The sequence below is a fragment of the Musca autumnalis genome, unplaced genomic scaffold (genome assembly GCF_047663935.1).
Source record: "Musca autumnalis isolate F117 unplaced genomic scaffold, ASM4766393v1 scaffold_1, whole genome shotgun sequence".
NCBI lineage: Eukaryota > Metazoa > Arthropoda > Insecta > Diptera > Muscidae > Musca > Musca autumnalis.
This window is the reverse complement of record NW_027411644.1, coordinates 20,058,745-20,078,029: the sequence shown is the minus strand read 5'-3', so window position 1 is coordinate 20,078,029 and position 19,285 is coordinate 20,058,745. Positions and strand designations below refer to the sequence as shown.

The 19,285-nt window shown below is 36.1% G+C and overlaps 2 protein-coding genes across 2 annotated transcripts; one reads left to right on the top strand and one right to left on the bottom strand.

Annotated features, from left to right (window-relative positions):
- Positions 1-1,163: 1,163 nt before the first annotated feature.
- ZnT86D (solute carrier family 30 member 7) lies at positions 1,164-10,740 on the bottom strand. The gene is made up of 5 exons (XM_073969344.1): positions 10,607-10,740; positions 3,378-4,390; positions 3,086-3,285; positions 2,560-2,970; positions 1,164-2,428 (listed from the first exon to the last, which is right to left on the bottom strand). Exons 3-5 carry the CDS (start codon positions 3,270-3,272, stop codon positions 1,923-1,925), a joined length of 1,104 nt encoding a protein of 367 aa, XP_073825445.1. The 5' UTR covers positions 3,273-3,285; positions 3,378-4,390; positions 10,607-10,740; the 3' UTR covers positions 1,164-1,922.
- unc-45 (unc-45 myosin chaperone) lies at positions 8,393-11,889 on the top strand. The gene is made up of 2 exons (XM_073969289.1): positions 8,393-8,672; positions 8,777-11,889. The coding sequence occupies exon 2, from the start codon at positions 8,815-8,817 to the stop codon at positions 11,602-11,604; it is 2,790 nt and encodes a 929-aa protein (XP_073825390.1). The 5' UTR covers positions 8,393-8,672; positions 8,777-8,814; the 3' UTR covers positions 11,605-11,889.
- The last annotated feature ends 7,396 nt before the right edge of the window (positions 11,890-19,285 follow it).

Genomic DNA, 19,285 nt, shown 5'->3' with positions numbered 1-19,285 from the left:
TGGAACTATTTTTTGATGATAGTGAAGAAGAAGACTGCACTTAAGAGATAATCGAATCCTTTAGAATTGCCATCAGTATTGTGAGTTTGTTGGGTTTCCAACATTCATCAAAATAATTGTTAATTTTTTAGGTTTAAAGCCTATTTTCGGCTTCCAAAAGACTATGTTATTTATATAGTAGATGCATTAAAAAATGACTTTAAAAACCTACAGATCAACAGCAATACAGCCACTCCTTATAGTGTGTGCTGCTTTAAGGTTTTTTTGCAGAAGGAAGCTTTCAAAAATCTCATGGCAATGACTTTAAACCCGGGATGGCTCAACGCACATTGTCAAAGGTATTAAGCGAAGTTCTGGAGTTAATAGAGGAAAAACTGTGTAAAATTTGGATTGTTTCCAAATTAACAAAAGAGGAAAAGCGTCAAAATAAAAACTATTTTTATTCAAAAACTAATTTCCCGGGCGTTGTCGGCTGCATTGACGGAACACACAACACACGTGCATACAATGGGACCAAAGGAAGATGTTCGCCATTTATATCTGAATAGAAAAGGATATTTTAGTTTAATCGTATTGTTGGCAATAACGTTGTAAATTTCTACTTCATTTTGAGGTTTTTCAATTCCTCCTGTAGCTGCAATGTTTTTATTTTGAGACATTTTTTCTTTAGTTTGGATTTAAGTCCATACTCTGTGCCATTCATCTGGTGTACGCACATAACTATTTAATTGCTCCGCAACATCCTTCCACACCTCATCAAAAGTGGCTTTACTTTCGCCAAAAAGTCTGACTCCACGAGCTACGTTTGGGTGGCCTTCCATTTCTTCAAGCATCATTTCAAATTGCTGTTTTGTAGTTATTTTTACCAATATAAGTACTGAAACACCAAAAAACGTATATAATATTAAATAAATTCAGTTAAAATAAATGAAAATGTTATTTACGTTTCAATTTTTCGTTTTTATTCGTTTGTAAAAATGCATGGCGACAGCTTATTTGTTGTCGCCAGAAAATGAACTTTATGGCGACAGAATTTGACGTCGTCGGGCGACTTTTGCCACACGTAATGGAAAAATTGCAACTAGCAACGCGACACGACTCGCGTCGCAATACGGAATCGACCCATAAATTACTACTACAATTGAAAAAAACAAAGTCAGAAATTAACATAAAAAAGGACTTCTCATTTGTATTTACAGCTTTCGTGTTCATTCCATTTTTTTACAATATATTTTTTATAATAGTAATCTATGTATATAATTCGGCAACTGTTCGTTGAACATGATCTTGTCATTCTATCTTTTAAAACAGTAGATGACTTTATTATTTAAATATTTTGTATTTTTTTCATTGTAATAAAATTAAACAGTCCATAATAGTGATTACTATTTGTTTTACCATTTCGTTAAGATCTTTGTTTTATGTTTCATTTTGAATTTGTTCTAATTTAGCACATGCTCTTTGTTGTTACTAAACGAATAGTATAGGTGTTAATTGTATATTTATATATATAATTTGTTTCATTCATATTTGAGAAATGTGTGTGGAATGCTAAAAATTTTTTAGTGTAGCTAAGATTTGTTAAATAAAAAAAAAAACAAAAATTAAATATAATTGGCTTACTGGTTGGTGTATGTAAAAAACTTAATACAATACAAAAAAATCTTTTAACTAAATTTAAAAAAAGGAAAAAATTTAAATATCGTTTATGGGGAAGCTTGTAAGCCAAGTTTCAACACAAAAAAGTATTTTCTACACTTAAATATAGTTTTTTAAAAACTAAGTAGTTGGGACATAAGTGGTGATTAGGAGAGGTAAGAGGATGGACAAGACGACAAGAAGAACTTCCAGTTTTTTGTTTTGTTAATATGTGGTTGTCTAAATTATATTAGGACTTATGTACAAATTTCTATAGCATATTATCACACAAAGTCTAGTTGTATGTAGACCTGTTTAACACCTATTGACTCGAAAATCATGCGAGCATGTGTAACAACATATTTTGGATCAATGTTGCGTGATACTTCTAATTTTATAGCCCCTACATAGGTATCCGAGCATAACGTCCAAAAGTGAGGTTCTTGCACGGCATAGACACCAGCCAAACCGGTAACTTTTTGATAACACTGAGGTAGTAAACGATCTAAAGCAACCGGTTGACGTTGCATTAGCACATAAATCGATTCCTTGATCAAACTCATCACCGACAAGACAATGAGTATGGAGATGAAAATTGAGCAGATTGGATCGGCAATCATCCAACCGAATAAATGCATTAATACTGCCGATATAATAACACCAACTGAACCGAGAGTATCGGCCAATATGTGTAGGAAGACACCGCGCATAATTTGTGAATTGCTACCATTACCGGATAGGTCATCGCCATGTGAATGACCATGGGAATGTGAATGTCCATGTCCGTGCCCTGTAAAAACAAGAAGATTAGTGAATTTTTTCGATAAATTTATACAATCATTCGGCCTTAGCTGATACTGGAATAAAACCGCAAGGAATTTCCCTTTAGATTCAAAGCCAATTCATAATCTCGTTTCTTACCATCATCCATTGAAATAGCCTGATGACCATTTGAATCTATCAATGCATGACTGCTACCACCATGTGAATGTCCATGACCACCACCGCCATGCGAATGACCATGGCCTCCACCACCATGATTGAAGGCATATATGCCAACAAGATTCACCAATAAGCCCAACACAGATACCACAAAAAGTCGTTCATGTTTAACTTCTGGTGGTTCTATAAGACGTTCTACGCCCTCGGACAATATAAAGAACGCCACAAATATCAGAAACAGGCTATTAACAAAACCAGCCAATACTTCTGCTCTCACATAGCCATATGAGAAACGTTCATTAGCTTTCCATTTGGTAATCACTGATGCTGCCAGACCTGCCAACAAGCCCGTACAGTCAAAGAACATGTGAAATGAATCCGAAATAAGACCTGTAATAAAAATCAAGACACAACATATTAGCTTATCTAAACATAATCATGCATAGAGACACATCATTAGTCTACTAATAGATTGTGGTTATCTTATCTAAACCCCACTCCTTACCTAAACTATTAGTCAAAATGCCATAGAACAGCTCAACAAATGCAAAACTTAAATTTAACATAAGAAATAAAAATAAATTCCTAGAATTTTTATCCGAGAATATTAGACGTTTCCAGCTGTTAAGTGTTTCTTTAATCCGATATGCGAAATTGCCGCGATCTCTATGCGTTAGGGGAATCATGGTCATGACTTGTTAATATCTGTAATTAGAAAATGTTTCACAATTTAGGAACACATTCTAGGTCCACGGAAATCTTTTGCATACGTGGTGTTTACATTTATTCTCTCTTACCCGTGTTTATCCGTTTTGTTGTCTCTGACTGGGGTGGCTTGGCAGTTAGAACGTCTTGATATTCCAGGGCACTTTTTAAAAAATTTGTATGGTTTGTTGATAGCTTATGCTTCTCAATGGCCTTAGGAGACCTATTTTGATACGTATATTATTTAAAACATTAACATTTTCTTTCAGTTTCACAAAATCAAGGTAAAATACAAAAAAACTATACAGTGCGAATCAATCTAATTGACGTTTTGATGACACTCAGCAAAATATTGTTGCCAGATTGTACGATTTCTGAAAATGAGTAATCGGGTAGTTGTTTACGGTAGAGAATGCAGAGACAACAAAAAATTGAGCACAGCCTTACTAGGCGTTTACACCCGACAGTTTGTCTTCAAATACAACTCTGATTTACTAACACATACATGCATTTGTCGGCTGTCTTCCAGCTGTCCATCATTTTTTCACAGACAGTCGGATTAACAAATTTTTGATATTTTTTGTGAAAATGTGTGAGATAATAATTGAAATTTATTGAAAACAAAAGAACATGAACAAAAACAAAATATGTGAACGGTAAACAAAAAGAAATCGACGATTTTCAATCATAATTTTATAACTGTTTTTGCAGTTGTCTGGACGCATACGTCACACAGGCAAGTTTTGGGTTTTTGACAATTAATACATGTACTTAACTGTCCTGTCATGTGTAAACGCAGGGTTATTTACAACTCATATTAGCTCTGTTCCTTTACGTGCAAGAATCTTCAAGTTTTACCACTTTTTACTCGAAAAGCGTTCATTTACTTCAGACACCATACAATTCATATGGTAGCAGTTAACAACTTTTACTACTTTTGCCGGTTTTACTATTTTCAAAAGTAAAGGAACAGACCAATTATGTATATTAAAGCTTGGGTACATAGGTTTGGGGATGTGTAGTCAATATATATTGACTACGCCACTCGGAGACCTTTCGGTCCATTGTGATCATCCATAAATCAGAAAAAGAAGTTCAGAGGTACCTGAAAAGACAAAAGAAGAGAAAAGAGGGTGGGGTTGAGAAAGTAATAATAAATGGATTATTAGAGATGAAAATGTAATAAAGAAAGGAGGATGGTTTATTTGGTGATGGTAGAAAACTGACAGAGAAGTAGTTACGCTTAAGGGTCGCGCCGTCCCAGCCAATTCAAATTTTTGATGATGTTATTCATGATTGTTGGTTCCATGCTTGAGTAGAAGGTTCAGCTTGGAGGAAAGCATACTCTTGTTAATCTATATCGGTTTCGAGTTAACATCGGGCAACGACATAAAATATGCTGAATAGTCTCCGTTTCCTCCTCATCTTCACAGAGCCTGCAATAATTCACGCCATCATCCTGCCATTTGCCGATAAAAGCTCGGATGTTGCAATGACCGGTAATGACTTCCGTCAATACCCTGATTCTGATCTGCTCAAATTTAACGGGTACTTTACACGATATGTTTTTAACATATGGGTTGTCACTTTTTAAATACAAAATAGCTTTGTTCCTTTACTTTTTTAATGGTAAGGGTGGTAGAAGAGAAAAGTGTCAAAATTGCTCTCTCATGAACATTTTTACCAGAAAAGTAAAGGAACGGAAAAATGGTATATCTGGCAGCAATGTCAAAAAGAAACATATAACAATCAATTTTCGTCTTTTATTTCACAGTTTTTAATTTAGTTTTGTCAGCTTTCGACTTTTTCTTCTGTTCATCGTCCATTTTCTTTTTCATTGTGAAATAATCGTCAAACAAAAGTTGAAAAATCAGTTCTGCCATTTATTACCTGCAGAAATTTTGCTGGTAGCCTGTGGTAGAAGAGAAAGCCATTTTCGCTCTCTCTCTACTCTCACTCTCTTAAAAATTGCTTCCAGTTTTGCCACTTTTCGGGGTTAAGGAACGCTTTGCAGGTTAAAAATGGTAACAAATGGGAAAAATGTTAACCTCAGGTAAGTAAAGGAACACAGCTAATGTACAACCCATATGCAAAGTGACAACCCATATGTAAAAAACATATCGTGTAAAGTACCCATAAGAGTGAAGTTGTTCTGTTTGTTGATAGAGTTGGCCAAATGGCTCTTGACACGTTGCACCTTAGGTCTGTTCCTTTACGTGCAAGAATCTTCAAGTTTTACCACTTTTTACTCGAAAAGCGTTCCTTTACTTTAGACACCATACAATTCATATGGGAGCAGTTTACAACTTTTCCCACTTTTGCCGGTTTTACCATTTTTAAAAGTAAAGGAACAGGCCACTTGATTCATTGTGCCATAGTTACTTGGCTCGTTCTTCAAAGGGTACATAACTAGGCGTTTGCACCAGGCAGTTTGTCTTCAAATACAACACATACAAAAATTTTCGGCTGTCTCCCAGCTGTTCATCAGTTTTTTCACAGACAGTAGGGTTAACAAGTTATTGACATTGAAAACAAAATGGCATGAACAAAATTTGTGAAAGGAAAACAAAAGGAAATCTATGATTTTCACTCATAATTTTACAACTGTTTTTGCAGTTGCCGGGACGGCTACGTCACACAGGCAAGTTTTGGGATTGTGACAATCAATACATGAAGTCAACTGTCCTGGAATGTGTAAACGCAGGGTAAGCAGCCTCGCCTGCTTAATGGACCATTTAGATATGACATCATTAGCCGGATTTAGCGCATTATCAGGTTTTATTTACTAAATCCAGCCAAAATCTACCAGATTTCCCATACAAAAATAAATCCTCGTATTGAGTGGATCTGTTTTAAATCCGGCATAAATCCTCGTATACAACTCTGTTTTTTGCAACATGTTGCTAGAAAATACAGGAAGTTGCAAGTTGACACATGAAACAAGGTAGATGCATCGGTGAATTCCTACAACAAAAAAAATTTAAAATGTCAAAATTTGTAAACGATACGAAAAAATTAAATTTGTTTTGATGTACAAAGTTGATTTTAATCAAACAAGACTAATATTTACGATGTCTAAGCAATAAAATAATTCTTTATTTGCTCTTTAGTTAGCATTATTAGCATATGGCCTGTTCCCGTACTTTATAAAGTGGTAAAAGTCGTAAAAGTTGTAAAAGTCGTAAACGATTTTCATATAAAATTTGTGTACGGGAACGCAAAATGTGTAAAAGTGGTAAAAATTGTAAAAACTTTTTAGTTCTGGAACAGAGCTATAATGTGCTAACATTTTCAGTATTAAACAATAAATTTCTAATTTTACTTAGGTTTTTTGGGACGAATTCAATTTACAAAAAATTCTTTTGACGTTTCAAATTCGATCAGATGGGCTGATGCATCTACCTTGGTAATTGTGCTATGAACAAAAATCAGCTGACGCCATTTAAAACCTCTAACAGGTATATCTAAATGCAATGAGATTTTTACTGGATTTATTAAATCCAGTCGAGGATTTATGACTAGTCTAAATGAGCTATAACTTCCTATCATGGTACAATAAAGTAGAGGTGGGCCAGGTATGAAAATCGCTGAAAAATACAACCCTGCAGCCATGGCTTGAAACGACAAAAGGCATGGTACAATAATAAAGGTAGATGTATCTGCATAGCTAGCCCGTTTTACAAAAACATATAAAATTTAGAACTCCACTGTTTATATGTTAAAAGTACCAAATAGAGTAAAAAAGAAAAATTACTTTGACTAGGCTCCAGAATATTGTTGATAGAAAAATGTTCGAAAAATAGCAAAAGCCATTGTAGTGAAACATTAGGCCTGTTCGATAACTTCGCAACTAAAAGTATTTACAAAATATACTGAACATCATGTCGTGGATATTATACCCCGGTTACACTATTGAAGGTTAACCCACTGGGTTTAATAGATCCAGTGGGTTAATCTTAGCTGGTTACACTTAGCTTTTCGAGGATATAAACTGTCAGCTGATGTTTGTTTACGTATACATACAAAATAACTAATAAAGTCGTGTTTTACACTTTTACAATTTCTCGTATGACAATTTCTCATATTGGTATATTTTACACACAGGGATACATTTTTTTATCATGGTATCAAGCGTACTTTTTGTTTAATAAAGTGTCTAAAGTAAAAAAAATAAATAATTTTATGATTTTCAAATAACTTTAGATTCATTAACTCCATAAAATCTCATGCGACCAATCGTAGACGTGTAAAACACGACTAACTCTGTTGCAAAAACAGTTGCAACTTTTGGTACTTTTTGAGTAGAGTTGGATTTTTTGCACAAATACCGAATACAACACTGTATTTTTGGTGGATTTGTGCTGGATTTAAAATAAACCCAGTCGTGAGTGGATTTAATTTTTGTATGGCAAATCTGGTCAGATTTGACCAGATTAAGCAATAAATCCTCATGAAGTGGGTTAGCCCGGCAAAAAGCTGTAGTGTAACCGTGCTATTAAACACGATAAATACAAAAAAATTAAAATTTAAGGCATAAGTTGAATATACGGACTAGATTCGGATCGATGATAAAAAAATATCGGTTTGAAGGAAAATGTTGTTCGCGTTAGCCTAGATTTGTTCCTGTCCATAGGAGAAAGTCTCAAATCCCCGGCCGAAGGCCGGCTATATATAAAAAATTTCGATTTAAACTAAACATATCGTCAAAACCAAGGGATTTTTTGAACTTTCGGAGCCTATATGTCGGGAAGTATGGATCCATGCCATGCTATATATATGCCCATGATATATATATTGACGTGATCAGCACTGCAAGCCCTATCTGTGGTAAGAATTTCAGGCCGATCCAGTCCAAACATTCATCCTGCTCCAAAGTTAACATTATTTTACCAGAAATGACGCAAAACTTTACCCAAACGTAGTATGTGCTTTCCGCTAGAATGACGTGTTTGTACCACATACTTATTTTAAGTTCAGGTGTAAATTAGGTTTTAAATCCCCGATTAAACATGCCCAACAAGTACGGTTGATTTAAAACGGAAATGTGGTTACTCAACGTGCTTTTATCAATATGTATTGGCAACCCTAACACTCAATGGCAAAAGAGAAATACACAAACTGTCAAATGCAGTCAGCAGGGAGGCGGTAAAAGCATTAAAGAAGAAAGCGATCAAAACAAAAGCCTAAAAGTTTTTCACATCTGTTGTTTAAAAATAGAATTTTGAAAATTCCTCCAATTGATGTGAAAATACGACGACTGACAATTCTTTTGGTTCTCACATGCAATTCAATTGTTCAGAGAAGATCGTGGGAGATCGAGAAAATTCGGGTCAATTCAAGAAAAAAAAAAGACATTTTGTGTGAAGAAGAGCAAAAATCTATAAAAGGTACATGCAGCAAATCACATTCGATAATAACGTTAAAATACGTGACTCATAAAGATAATAATTTGTGTATTAACAAAAAGTTTTCAATATTTTTGTACTTGTAGAATCAAAGAAAAGTGAAATTTGTTGAATTATTAACGTAATGACAAGTTCGAATGCAACAGATGACCAACAAGGGGCGGAGGCTCTAACCTATAAAGATAAAGGCAATCAGGCATTTAAAGATGGCAAATGGGATGAGGCCATCAAGTTGTACACACTGGCCATAAAGAAAGGTGAAAAGCACAAGGAATTGCCGATATTCTATAAAAATCGTGCCCAGGCCTATTTGAAGGAGTCCAAATGGGAGGAGGCATTGGCCGATTGTAATGAATCGCTGAAATTGGCACCCAAAGATCCAAAGGCCCTATTTAGAAGAGCTCAAGCATATGAGGGCCTAAAGAAATATCCTGAAGCCTATAAAGATGCCACAGATTTATTCAAAGCAGATCCTGGCAATCAATCGGTCCAACCTATGCTAAAGCGTCTTCATTTGATTGTGCAGGAGAAGGCGGCCGAAAATGCCAAGACTTCAAATAAAGTCCAACAAATGATGGAATTGGGTTTCGAAATGGCAACACCTATAGATAAACGTAGATCGGCTGTAAATAATCTCTTGGTCTTGGCCAAGGATGAAGTTGGTGCTGATATGCTGTACAAGGCAGGATGCATACAGAAAATTGCCTCCATAACCAAGGTGGAAAAAGATGCTGACATTTATGTTAATTTTGTTCGTGTTGTAGCAGAATTGTGTAACAATTCTGTGGAACGTACCAAAGGCGTACTAACCGAGTTGGGTGTACCATGGTTTATGCGTGTGCTGGATCACAAACATGAAGAACGCGTTGCAGCGGCACAGTACTGTTTGCAGACCATTCTAAATGCCCTGTCTGGTATGGACATAAAACCCGATAGCAAACCCAACAAGGAGTTAGTCACTCAGAATCAAAAGGAAATCGATACTATGCTGTCATGTCTGTTGTACAGTGTAACAGATCGCACAATTTCGGGACCTGCACGAGATGCTGTCATGGAATTGCTAACACGTAATGTCCACTACACAGCATTGGAATGGGCTGAACGTTTGGTGGAACTAAGGGGTCTTTGTCGCCTCTTGGATGTGTGTTCCGAGTTGGAGGAATACAAATACGAAAGTGCCATGGATATTACATCATCTTCTAGAACCATTGCTGCAGTATGCTTGGCCCGTATCTATGAGAACATGTATCACGATAAGGCCCGTGAACGCTTTATGGAACAAATTGATGAGTACATTAAGGACAAGCTATTGGATCCTGAATTAGAATCCAAGGTGAGAGTGACTGTGGCAATTACCTCCCTGCTTTTGGGTCCTCTGGATGTTGGTAATCAAATTATTGGCCGTGAAGGTATTTTGCAAATGATTTTGGCCATGGCCACAACTGATGATGTTTTACAACAAAAAGTGGCCTGTGAATGTATTTATGCCGCTGCCTCCAAGAAGGACAAGGCAAAGGCTTTGTGTTCCGGTGGTGTGGATATACTCAAGAAACTTTATCACTCCAAGGATGATGGCATTCGAGTACGTGCCCTTGTGGGTCTTTGCAAAATCGGCAGTTATGGTGGTGAAGATGCGGGTATACGTCCATTTGCCGATGGAGCCAATCTCAAGTTGGCCGAGGCCTGTAGACGGTTCCTCATTAAACCTGGCAAAGATAAGGATATTCGTCGCTGGGCTGCTGATGGTTTAGCCTATTTGACATTGGATGCTGAAGTCAAGGAGAAGTTAATTGAAGATAAGGCTGCCATTCATGCCCTCATTGATTTGGCCCGCACCGGAGATCAGTCTTGTTTGTATGGTGTGGTCACCACCTTTGTGAATTTGTGTAATGCCTATGAGAAACAGGAAATCTTACCTGAAATGATTGAACTGGCCAAATTTGCCAAGGTCCACATACCCGAAGAACACGATTTGGATGATCATGATTTTGTACAAAAACGTATTGCAGTTTTGGCCAATGAAGGCATCACCACAGCCCTGGTGGCCTTGTCAAAGACGGAAAGTAATAATTCCCGTGAACTTATTGCTCGTGTGCTGAATGCTGTTTGCAGCTTGCAAGAATTGCGCGGCAAAGTTGTTCAAGATGGTGGTGTGAAGTGTCTGCTAAAATTGGCCTTGGAGGGTACTGATAAGGGTAAACGTCACGCCTGTCAAGCCCTGGCACGTATTGGTATTACCATCAATCCCGAGGTGGCCTTTGCTGGACAAAGAAGTTTGGATGTTATAAGACCACTGTTGAATTTATTGCCTCAAGAATGCACCGCCCTGGAGAATTTCGAAGCCCTTATGGCCCTCACAAATTTGGCAGCTATGAACGAGAGTGTACGCTTACGTATAATGGAGGAACAGGGTATAACTAAAATTGAATTTTATCTTATGGAAGATCATGAACTACTTACCAGGGCTGCTGCTCAATGTCTCTGCAATATGGTTATGTCCGAAGAGGCTGTAAAGCGTTTTGAGGGCGAAAATGATCGTGTGAAATTTTTGGCTTTACTTTGTGAATTGGAAGATGAGGAGACTGTTAAAGCCTGTTCCGGTGCCTTGGCCATTCTAACATCAACTTCAAAGAAATGTATTAAAAAGATATTCCAAGTTAAAAATTGGCTTGAAATCTTACACGTCCTCATTGCAAATCCCAGTCCTGCTGTTCAACATCGTGGTGTGGCATTAATATTGAATATGATTAATGCCGGCGAAGATATTGCTGCGGAATTATTGAAAACTGATATTATGGAATTGTTGAGTGGTCTTTCACAATTACCCGATGAAAGTCGTGCCAAGGCAAGAGAATTGGCGGCCGAGTGTCTGCAAGCAGCTGAACGTTTTAAGCTTATTCAAAAAGCTGAATAAAAATGCAATTTAGAGATTTTAACACAAAATATTAAGATTTTATCATACATACATATTTTCATTATTTTATTTTCATAATTTTTTTGCTACATTGTTGTAGTCAACAACAAGGTCCTTTTAAATTCGTCATCTGTTTTTATTATTCATTTAAAGAAAAAAATATTGACAATAATTAATTGTATGTTTTTTATGTTGTACTTAAATTAGTGAATTATTTCAAATTCACGGTATTACTTTTTTTTATAAAAAGTGAAATAAACATATTTTTATAAATGTTTTCATATACATGTAAATGGTTTTTATTTAATTTAATTTTGGAATGTTTCTAATGCCGGGCATACACTATGGGCATGCAGGACAGCATTTGTAATAGTATTAGTAAATTTTGAAGTTTCTGTCAATGTATTTGGGAGTAGTTTTGGCAGGATTGAAATCAAAATAGTTTTGATTTTGTAAATTGTTGGGGTCTTGGTTGCAAAGACGTATAGCAATAAAGACCCGAACAAATGCATTTTCCAAAAACATATGCTAATAGTTCCACATTTTGGTTACAGATGGCTACACAACTCACTGGAATTGATAACAGCAATGCCAATCGTTTTTGATTCCCATTTCTCGCGGCAGAAAACATTAATGTCGTGTTTTGTGGCTGAAATTTATTTCTTCACTATTTCTTATTTTTTATTTAATAAAAATACAAAAGTCAACTCCGTAAAATTTGAGTTTTAATGTTTTTCTTGTCAATATTCCAATGAGTAACAGTTTTCGTTTAACAGAATGTTGCTATGATATCATAGCAACAGAGGTTAACTCCCTCTACAGTTAATTTTTCACAATTGACTTTTCCTATCTTATAATATTGACATCTTTGTTGGTTGGTAAAATGAGGAACACACAATTTATATTTTTATACAAAAGAACACAATGTTTATTTAAGGAAGTAAAGACTCAGACTGAAGAAAATTTTCATAAATTTCTGTATATATGGTATAACATGTATATATGGTAAAAATGCATTGTAAACAAACCCACTTGTTGCTTAATTTTGAAGTTTTAGGAATTCAGGCAAAGACGTATAGCAACAAAGACCCGAACAAATGCATTTTCCAAAAACATATGCTAATAGTTCCACATTTTGGTTACAGATGGCTACACAACTCACTGGAATTGATAACAGCAATGTCAATCGTTTTTGATTCCCATTTCTCGCGGCAGAAAACATTAACGTCGTTTTTTTTTGGCTGAAATTTATTTCTTCACTATTTCTTATTTTTTATTTAATAAAAAAACAAAAGTCAACGCCGTAAAATTTTAGTTTTAATGTTTTTCTTGTCAATATTCCAATGAGTAACAGTTTTCGTTTAACAGAATGTTGCTATGATATCATAGCAACAGAGGTTAACTCCCTCTACAGTTAATTTTTCACAATTGACTTTTCCTATCTTATAATAGGGGTGTCTTTTTACTTACTAAATGTTGCTGGAACATTTTTTTCAGCAACTTTTCCTTTATACAACTGTCAAAATCTGCAACATTAGTAATAATTATTACTAATTATCACGTAAAAAGACACAGCTAATATTGACATCTTTGATTCAGGAAAAACAAGGGTTCTATAGATTTTTTTCATTTAAATCTACCTCTTTACTTATACCATGATATTGACAACTCATATTTCAATGGTATGTAGTTAGAAATATTATTTATGTTTACAGTGAATGTTTTACAAGTGTCTACAACATCTCCCTTTTTTTAAGTTAATCGATAAATCTGGCTTAGATCTTGTGAAATCTTGTGACAAAAAAAGTGGTGTTTAAAACCTTCTTAAATCAACAATCCACGGAATTACAGTGAATTTATATCGCGTTCATTAATATCCTCGTTAAAAACGAATACTTAGTACAACTTTTTTTTTATTATTTATCATTAAATTAAGTTAATTTCCTTCTGAAATTTAGTTTCCTTTTAATAGTATAAGAATTGTTTGTTGTTTGTTGGCAAATGGTGTGAGAAACAAATTTATATTCTCTTGTTAAACGGCAATCAAGTAGAAACGTTCGGAATCGAATCAACAACCTATCTAAATTGAGAGAAAAGTTTAAAAAAGATAATTAAAATTAATCGGAGTGTGTTTAGTTTCGTGTTAAATTGTTCTAAACTGTTTAAATTGCCATAAAATCACATCTGATCATAAAAATATTAAATCAAGTGGTAAAAATTGTGTCAAACTCATCATCTGTTCACTGAAAAGTGAATTAAATCGATGTTTGGAGCTAGCTGTGGGGATATTAACCAACTACCCCTACCCCCTCGAAAGGCCTTTCAACGTGGGAGCAGCGCCAATTAACAAGTAAGTGGTCAAACTCTTATACTCATATCAAATAAACACAAAAAGTGCTAAGAAACCCAGAGAATAAACAGAAAAACCGTTATATCTCTCAATTCATACAATCATTCTAAAAGTTGTAAAAATTAAAAACAAATTTTTTTCAAAAATTTTTAAAACTTTTTGAATTTACTATGATTTAAAATAAATTTAAAAAATATCCTTGGGTTTATTTGTGTTTGTTTGATCGTTTTGCGTTTATACACTAGTGATGTAGATCTGGTTGTAATTTTAATGTTAAGCACAGTGCTAACAGTTGACAAGCTGTTAAAGGTTTTGTTCCTCTGTTAGTTTTGTTAGAGAGAGAATATAGTTTGAAAAGCACTGCCTTGGTACATTTTTCAATTGCTAATAACTAATTTTTGTTTGGATTTTTGTTTAATAAATTTTACGATTTATCATTACTATTGCAACCAGTAAACATCATTAGTCATTGTTTTTATATCTGATGTGATTTTGCTATATAATTCGATCCTGATTATTACAAATTCGCGTTTAAATCCTTGTTAAAGAAATTCAAAGCTGATGACATACGCTAGTATGTGTGTGTGTGCATAAACCCATTCAGGTCATTGCACTCACAGCTGTTTTGATGACCATAATCAGAAACGAAACAAAAGAAAGAACACACACACACATAGTTTTTTTGGTATATTAATGATCTTTCTAATGTCGTCGAGTTGATGTAAAGAACTTTGCTTCGAAACCGTAATTTCTATTTCCTGGCCGATTTTACATTCACATCCATGGATGAATTACATGCATATATTTAAAAACAAGAAGATTTAAAAGGAAAACTAAGCTTAATTAATTTGCTACCTCACACCATTTCACGCTTACATCAAAGAAATAATATTTGTTTATGAATTACTATATCCCCACATACATATTTAATTTATACTGATATTTAAAATTTGAAACACATAGATCTGGCTCAAAACTTGTTGATATATTTTTATATGGTTTTTTTTTTAACCAAAGCTACTGATTTCTTATTGATGTTTGGTATGAATTTTGTATACTTCGAATTTAGCTTTCTAGCATTGTTTTCTCTGCTCCATTTCATGATTGTAGAATTAAGTTGAGGATTATTTATAGATTTTTTTTAATGGAATATATTTTTAATAAAATGTTTGGTTTTGTAATCATGTACTAAACGAACTTTTCGAGTTTGATTAGTAGGGGTTCGGAATAGACGGGTAAGGAAATGGATATGGGTTTACTATGAGTATTTGGATCTGTTTTTGGACTTGATAGTAAACAGGTAGGGAGGGTCTACATGCAACTTCCAGCTATGCATGTCATAAACCAGCTATGGTGGAAATAGCTCTTTCTTTCTATTTCTTATGGGACTATGGGTATTTTCCTTTCTTTTTTTTCAATTTTCAACTGCCTGTCTTTTGTCTTCTCTCAACATTAAATGCACGCATAAAAAAAATTAAAACTAGTAGCTCGCAAAAATTAGTTGTTGATCATTGGCAAGATCCCACCCCAACCCACGAGCAATAAGGCCGGTGAATATGCGTGTAGCCTATTGATCCAACTTAGACAACATCCTTTGGAAACAATTTTAGCTCAATCGAACCGATGCTCGCTACAGTTTTTGGCGCCCAACGTGGGGCCCGAGTGGTATATAATTTATCTATATATTATCAGAAATTCTTGTTGTTTCATTGCAACGTAGCAAATCCACTTGGGTTCCCTTTTTAATCTGCTATACTTTATTTTCTTACTTTTTTTTCATTTTTCTGTCAGTATAACTTTTAGTCTTTGGAATTTTTATGTTTTGAATGCAGAGATGCTATGACATAATACCAGGATTGATGTTATTCTGCCCTCTTATTCTACTTAGGAGTTTTCTTGGGACATTATGGTCGATTGAATTCAGTTACTGGATGAGATTCTAGTACTGACATCAACTTTGAGGTCTCAGATAAAGCTTTTAGTTCTATCCTTTTTATGATTTGGAATTTACAGGCATTATGGATGATGTTTGTAACCATCGTAAAATCTTATCCATAGTCCTTTCTTTTTCCTAACTTTTATTTTTAGTACCTTTCTTTTCCATTTCCCCATGTCCTGGTTTATTTCTTTTTAAATTTTTTTTCTCAACCTTATCCTGATTTTCCGATCACCCGAAGAAATCAAACTCGTTCTGTGAATATTTTTGCCGATTTTTGATACAATTTGTTTTAATTTTTTTTACTTTTATTTTGGTTTTTGGTCTGAACTTTGTTGATTTAAATAATGCCTCTGGAAAGGAGTTCTGAGGACATTTCTGCAAGCGGAGCAGCCGCTGCAGAGTATGCAATTATTTGCAGCATTTGTAACTCAGCCATACAAAATCCATCAGTTTTATTTGAAACTGCATGCAAGCACTCTTTCCACAAAATTTGTATTACCAATTACGTAAGGACACATTCTGATTGTCCCGTTTGCAATGCAAAAATTGTAGGCAATAGCAAGGCGTCAGGTTCTCAGAAATCTACATCCTCCGTTTCAACTAGATCGTCTTCTAAGGCGAAGAATTATGATTCTAATCGGACAGAAGATTCTTCCCGCCAGGATTCTCTTCCTAATTCCAATTATTCCAATGGAACCAATGCTTCTCAACCAGGTCTTACTGCTGATAATGTTCGTGATATTGTTTCGTCTTTGATGAGTAGTCAGCGGGCTGACCTTGTTGAGACTTTGACTGTTCAAATGGCCTCCATGGTGGAGAGAACTGTAGAGGCTAGCTTTGCTCGTCTGAATCTCAATACTGACCCTCAGACTCGTGATGCTTCGTCTCCGGTACTGTCCAGAGGTGGTCCAGAGATACCACATGTTAGTGATGTCGAACAGAGGGCGTTAGAGGAACTGTTAGGTATACCTCCTTCTAATCATGGACAAGGTGCCAATCATTCTGATCGTGGTAACCATGGAGGAAATTCTGCTAACGGGTCTAGTGATAGCTTTCCATCAACCAGCAGCGATTTATCTACACGTCCTGACAAGGTTAGCCAGATAATTGCTAACTGGAAGTTAAAGTTTAGCGGAAGTTCCAATAGCATGCCAGTAGACAACTTCATTTATAGAGTAGAAGCTCTTACCCGACAGACCTTAAATGGCGATTTTGACACTCTTTGCCGAAGTGCGAGTGCTCTCTTTGATGGGAAGGCCAGTGATTGGTTCTGGAGGTACCATAGAACTGTGCGTGTGGTGCGTTGGTCCGGGCTTTGCACGGCCTTGCGACAACAGTACAGGGACTCCAGAACCGACATTGACATTAAAGAGCTGATCCGAGACAGGAAACAAAAGCCAAATGAACCGTTTGATTCATTTTATGATTCTGTCATTGATTTAGTCGATCGATTAAACAAACCTATTGATGACAGGACACTTGTTGAAATACTGCGCAGAAACTTACAGCCAGATATTCAACACGAAATTTTGAATATGACAATTAATTCCGTGAGTCAATTGAGAGAGATCTGTCGCCGCCGAGAGTTTTTCCTGCAGGATATAACCCGACGACATGGATTCTCCGGTAGTAGAAGTAACAACTTCTCTAGACGAGCAGCGGAGCTTGACCTAGATGAACCTGTTGGTAATGAGTTACTTCTGTCTGAGGAAGTTTCAGAGATCTCGTCCATTTGTTGGAACTGCAGGATGCCCGGACACAGATACCAGGAGTGCGTAGCCGATCGTACGGTATTCTGTTATGGCTGCGGTACACCACAGGTTTATAAGCCAAATTGCAGCAAGTGTAAAGGAAGTTCAAAAAACTTCCAGGGTACAGCACTGAAGAGTGCGGCCAAACAATTGACTCATCAGCAGTCCCCAAAAACCAATTAAAGATCCTTGCTCGTCCTTCCGATTGTTCAGATAAGGATATCGAAGGCAAACAACCCTACCTTGATTGTTCTAATTATATACCGATTGAGTCAAGTAAAACCACCCCCGATACCAACGTTTTGATGAATAATTCTTCTTCTTCCCCAAAAGGACCTCGTCCTCTCATACCCTTTCACGTCAGATTAGAAAACTACAACAAAATTAGGAATCGTATTTTCAATAAAGAACCCAAAACTACTCGTTCTGCCAATAGAATCCGAGGTTTTTGGAAAAACGTGAAATCCTTAAAGAGAAAGTTTACCATTTCTATCCTTGATAGGCCTGGTGACATTCGTCCTTATGCCGAGGTTCAGTTGTTAGGCAAGACTATGCGCGGTCTTTTGGATACAGGTGCATCCGTGACATGTTTTGGATCAAAGGCAGCTGTTGATTACCTTGGTTCTGCATGTCCTTATAAAAAACTAAATACCATTATCAATACAGCGGATGGTAAACCACAGACCATTGCTGGTGTTTTTACGACGGATGTCTCTTTCAGAGGTTTTACACACCCTATTACAATATATATTGTGCCAAATTTGTCTCAAGACCTAATTTTGGGAATTGATTTTTGGCAAATGTTTAATCTTCTTCCCCCTTCTCTTCTGAAAAATGTCTCTAGTTTGGAACTGTCAGTGCAAAATGATAGCTCGTTGGATCAGAAACAGTTGACCATGCAACAAAAGTATCAGCTCCAATGTGCGATCGATATGTTTCCCTCATTCGCGAAGGAGGGCCTGGGAAAAACCAATGTCATATGTCATACTATAAACACTGGTAATGCCACCCCCATAAAGCAAAGACATTTCCCAGTCTCTCCGGCGATAGAGAAACTTATCTACGAGGAGCTAGATCGCATGTTGTCCATGGGTGTTATTGAGGAATCCTCGAGTCCTTGGTGTTCTCCTATAGTATTGCACAGGAAGCCAGGAAAAAACCGTTTATGTTTAGACAGTAGAAAATTGAATGCCGTAACTGAAGGAGATGCCTATCCACTTCCCCATATCGAGGGAATATTAAGTCGATTGCCCAAGGCCGAGTTCATATCCAGCCTTGATCTCAAGGACGCGTTTTGGCAGATACCTCTAGACGAATCGTCGAAAGGTAAGACTGCCTTCACTGTTCCTGGGAGACCGCTCTACCACTTTAAAGTCATGCCCTTCGGGCTATGTAACGCCCCACAAACAATGTGTAGGTTAATGGACAGAGTGGTTCCGGCGTCTCTCAGGACTGAAGTGTTGGTCTACCTGGATGATTTGCTAGTGGTATCTCCAACGTTTGAACGGCATGTTGAGGTGTTAGTGGAAGTGGCAAAGTGTCTCCGGAAGGCAGGTCTAACAATAAACGTTGAAAAAAGCAAATTTTGTATGACAGAGGTACGGTACTTAGGACACGTTGTTGGAAACGGTACGATTAGGA

Excerpts from the sequence above, each read along its gene's own strand:
- ZnT86D (XM_073969344.1), bottom strand. The coding sequence starts at position 3,272 with ATGACCATGATTCCCCTAACGCATAGAGATCGCGGCAATTTCGCATAT. Across the intron at positions 2,971-3,085 it reads CATTTTGACTAATAGTTTAG|GTCTTATTTCGGATTCATTT; the intron begins GTAAGGAGTGGG and ends TTTTTATTACAG. Across the intron at positions 2,429-2,559 it reads GGCTATTTCAATGGATGATG|GGCACGGACATGGACATTCA; the intron begins GTAAGAAACGAG and ends TTGTTTTTACAG.
- unc-45 (XM_073969289.1), top strand. The coding sequence starts at position 8,815 with ATGACAAGTTCGAATGCAACAGATGACCAACAAGGGGCGGAGGCTCTA.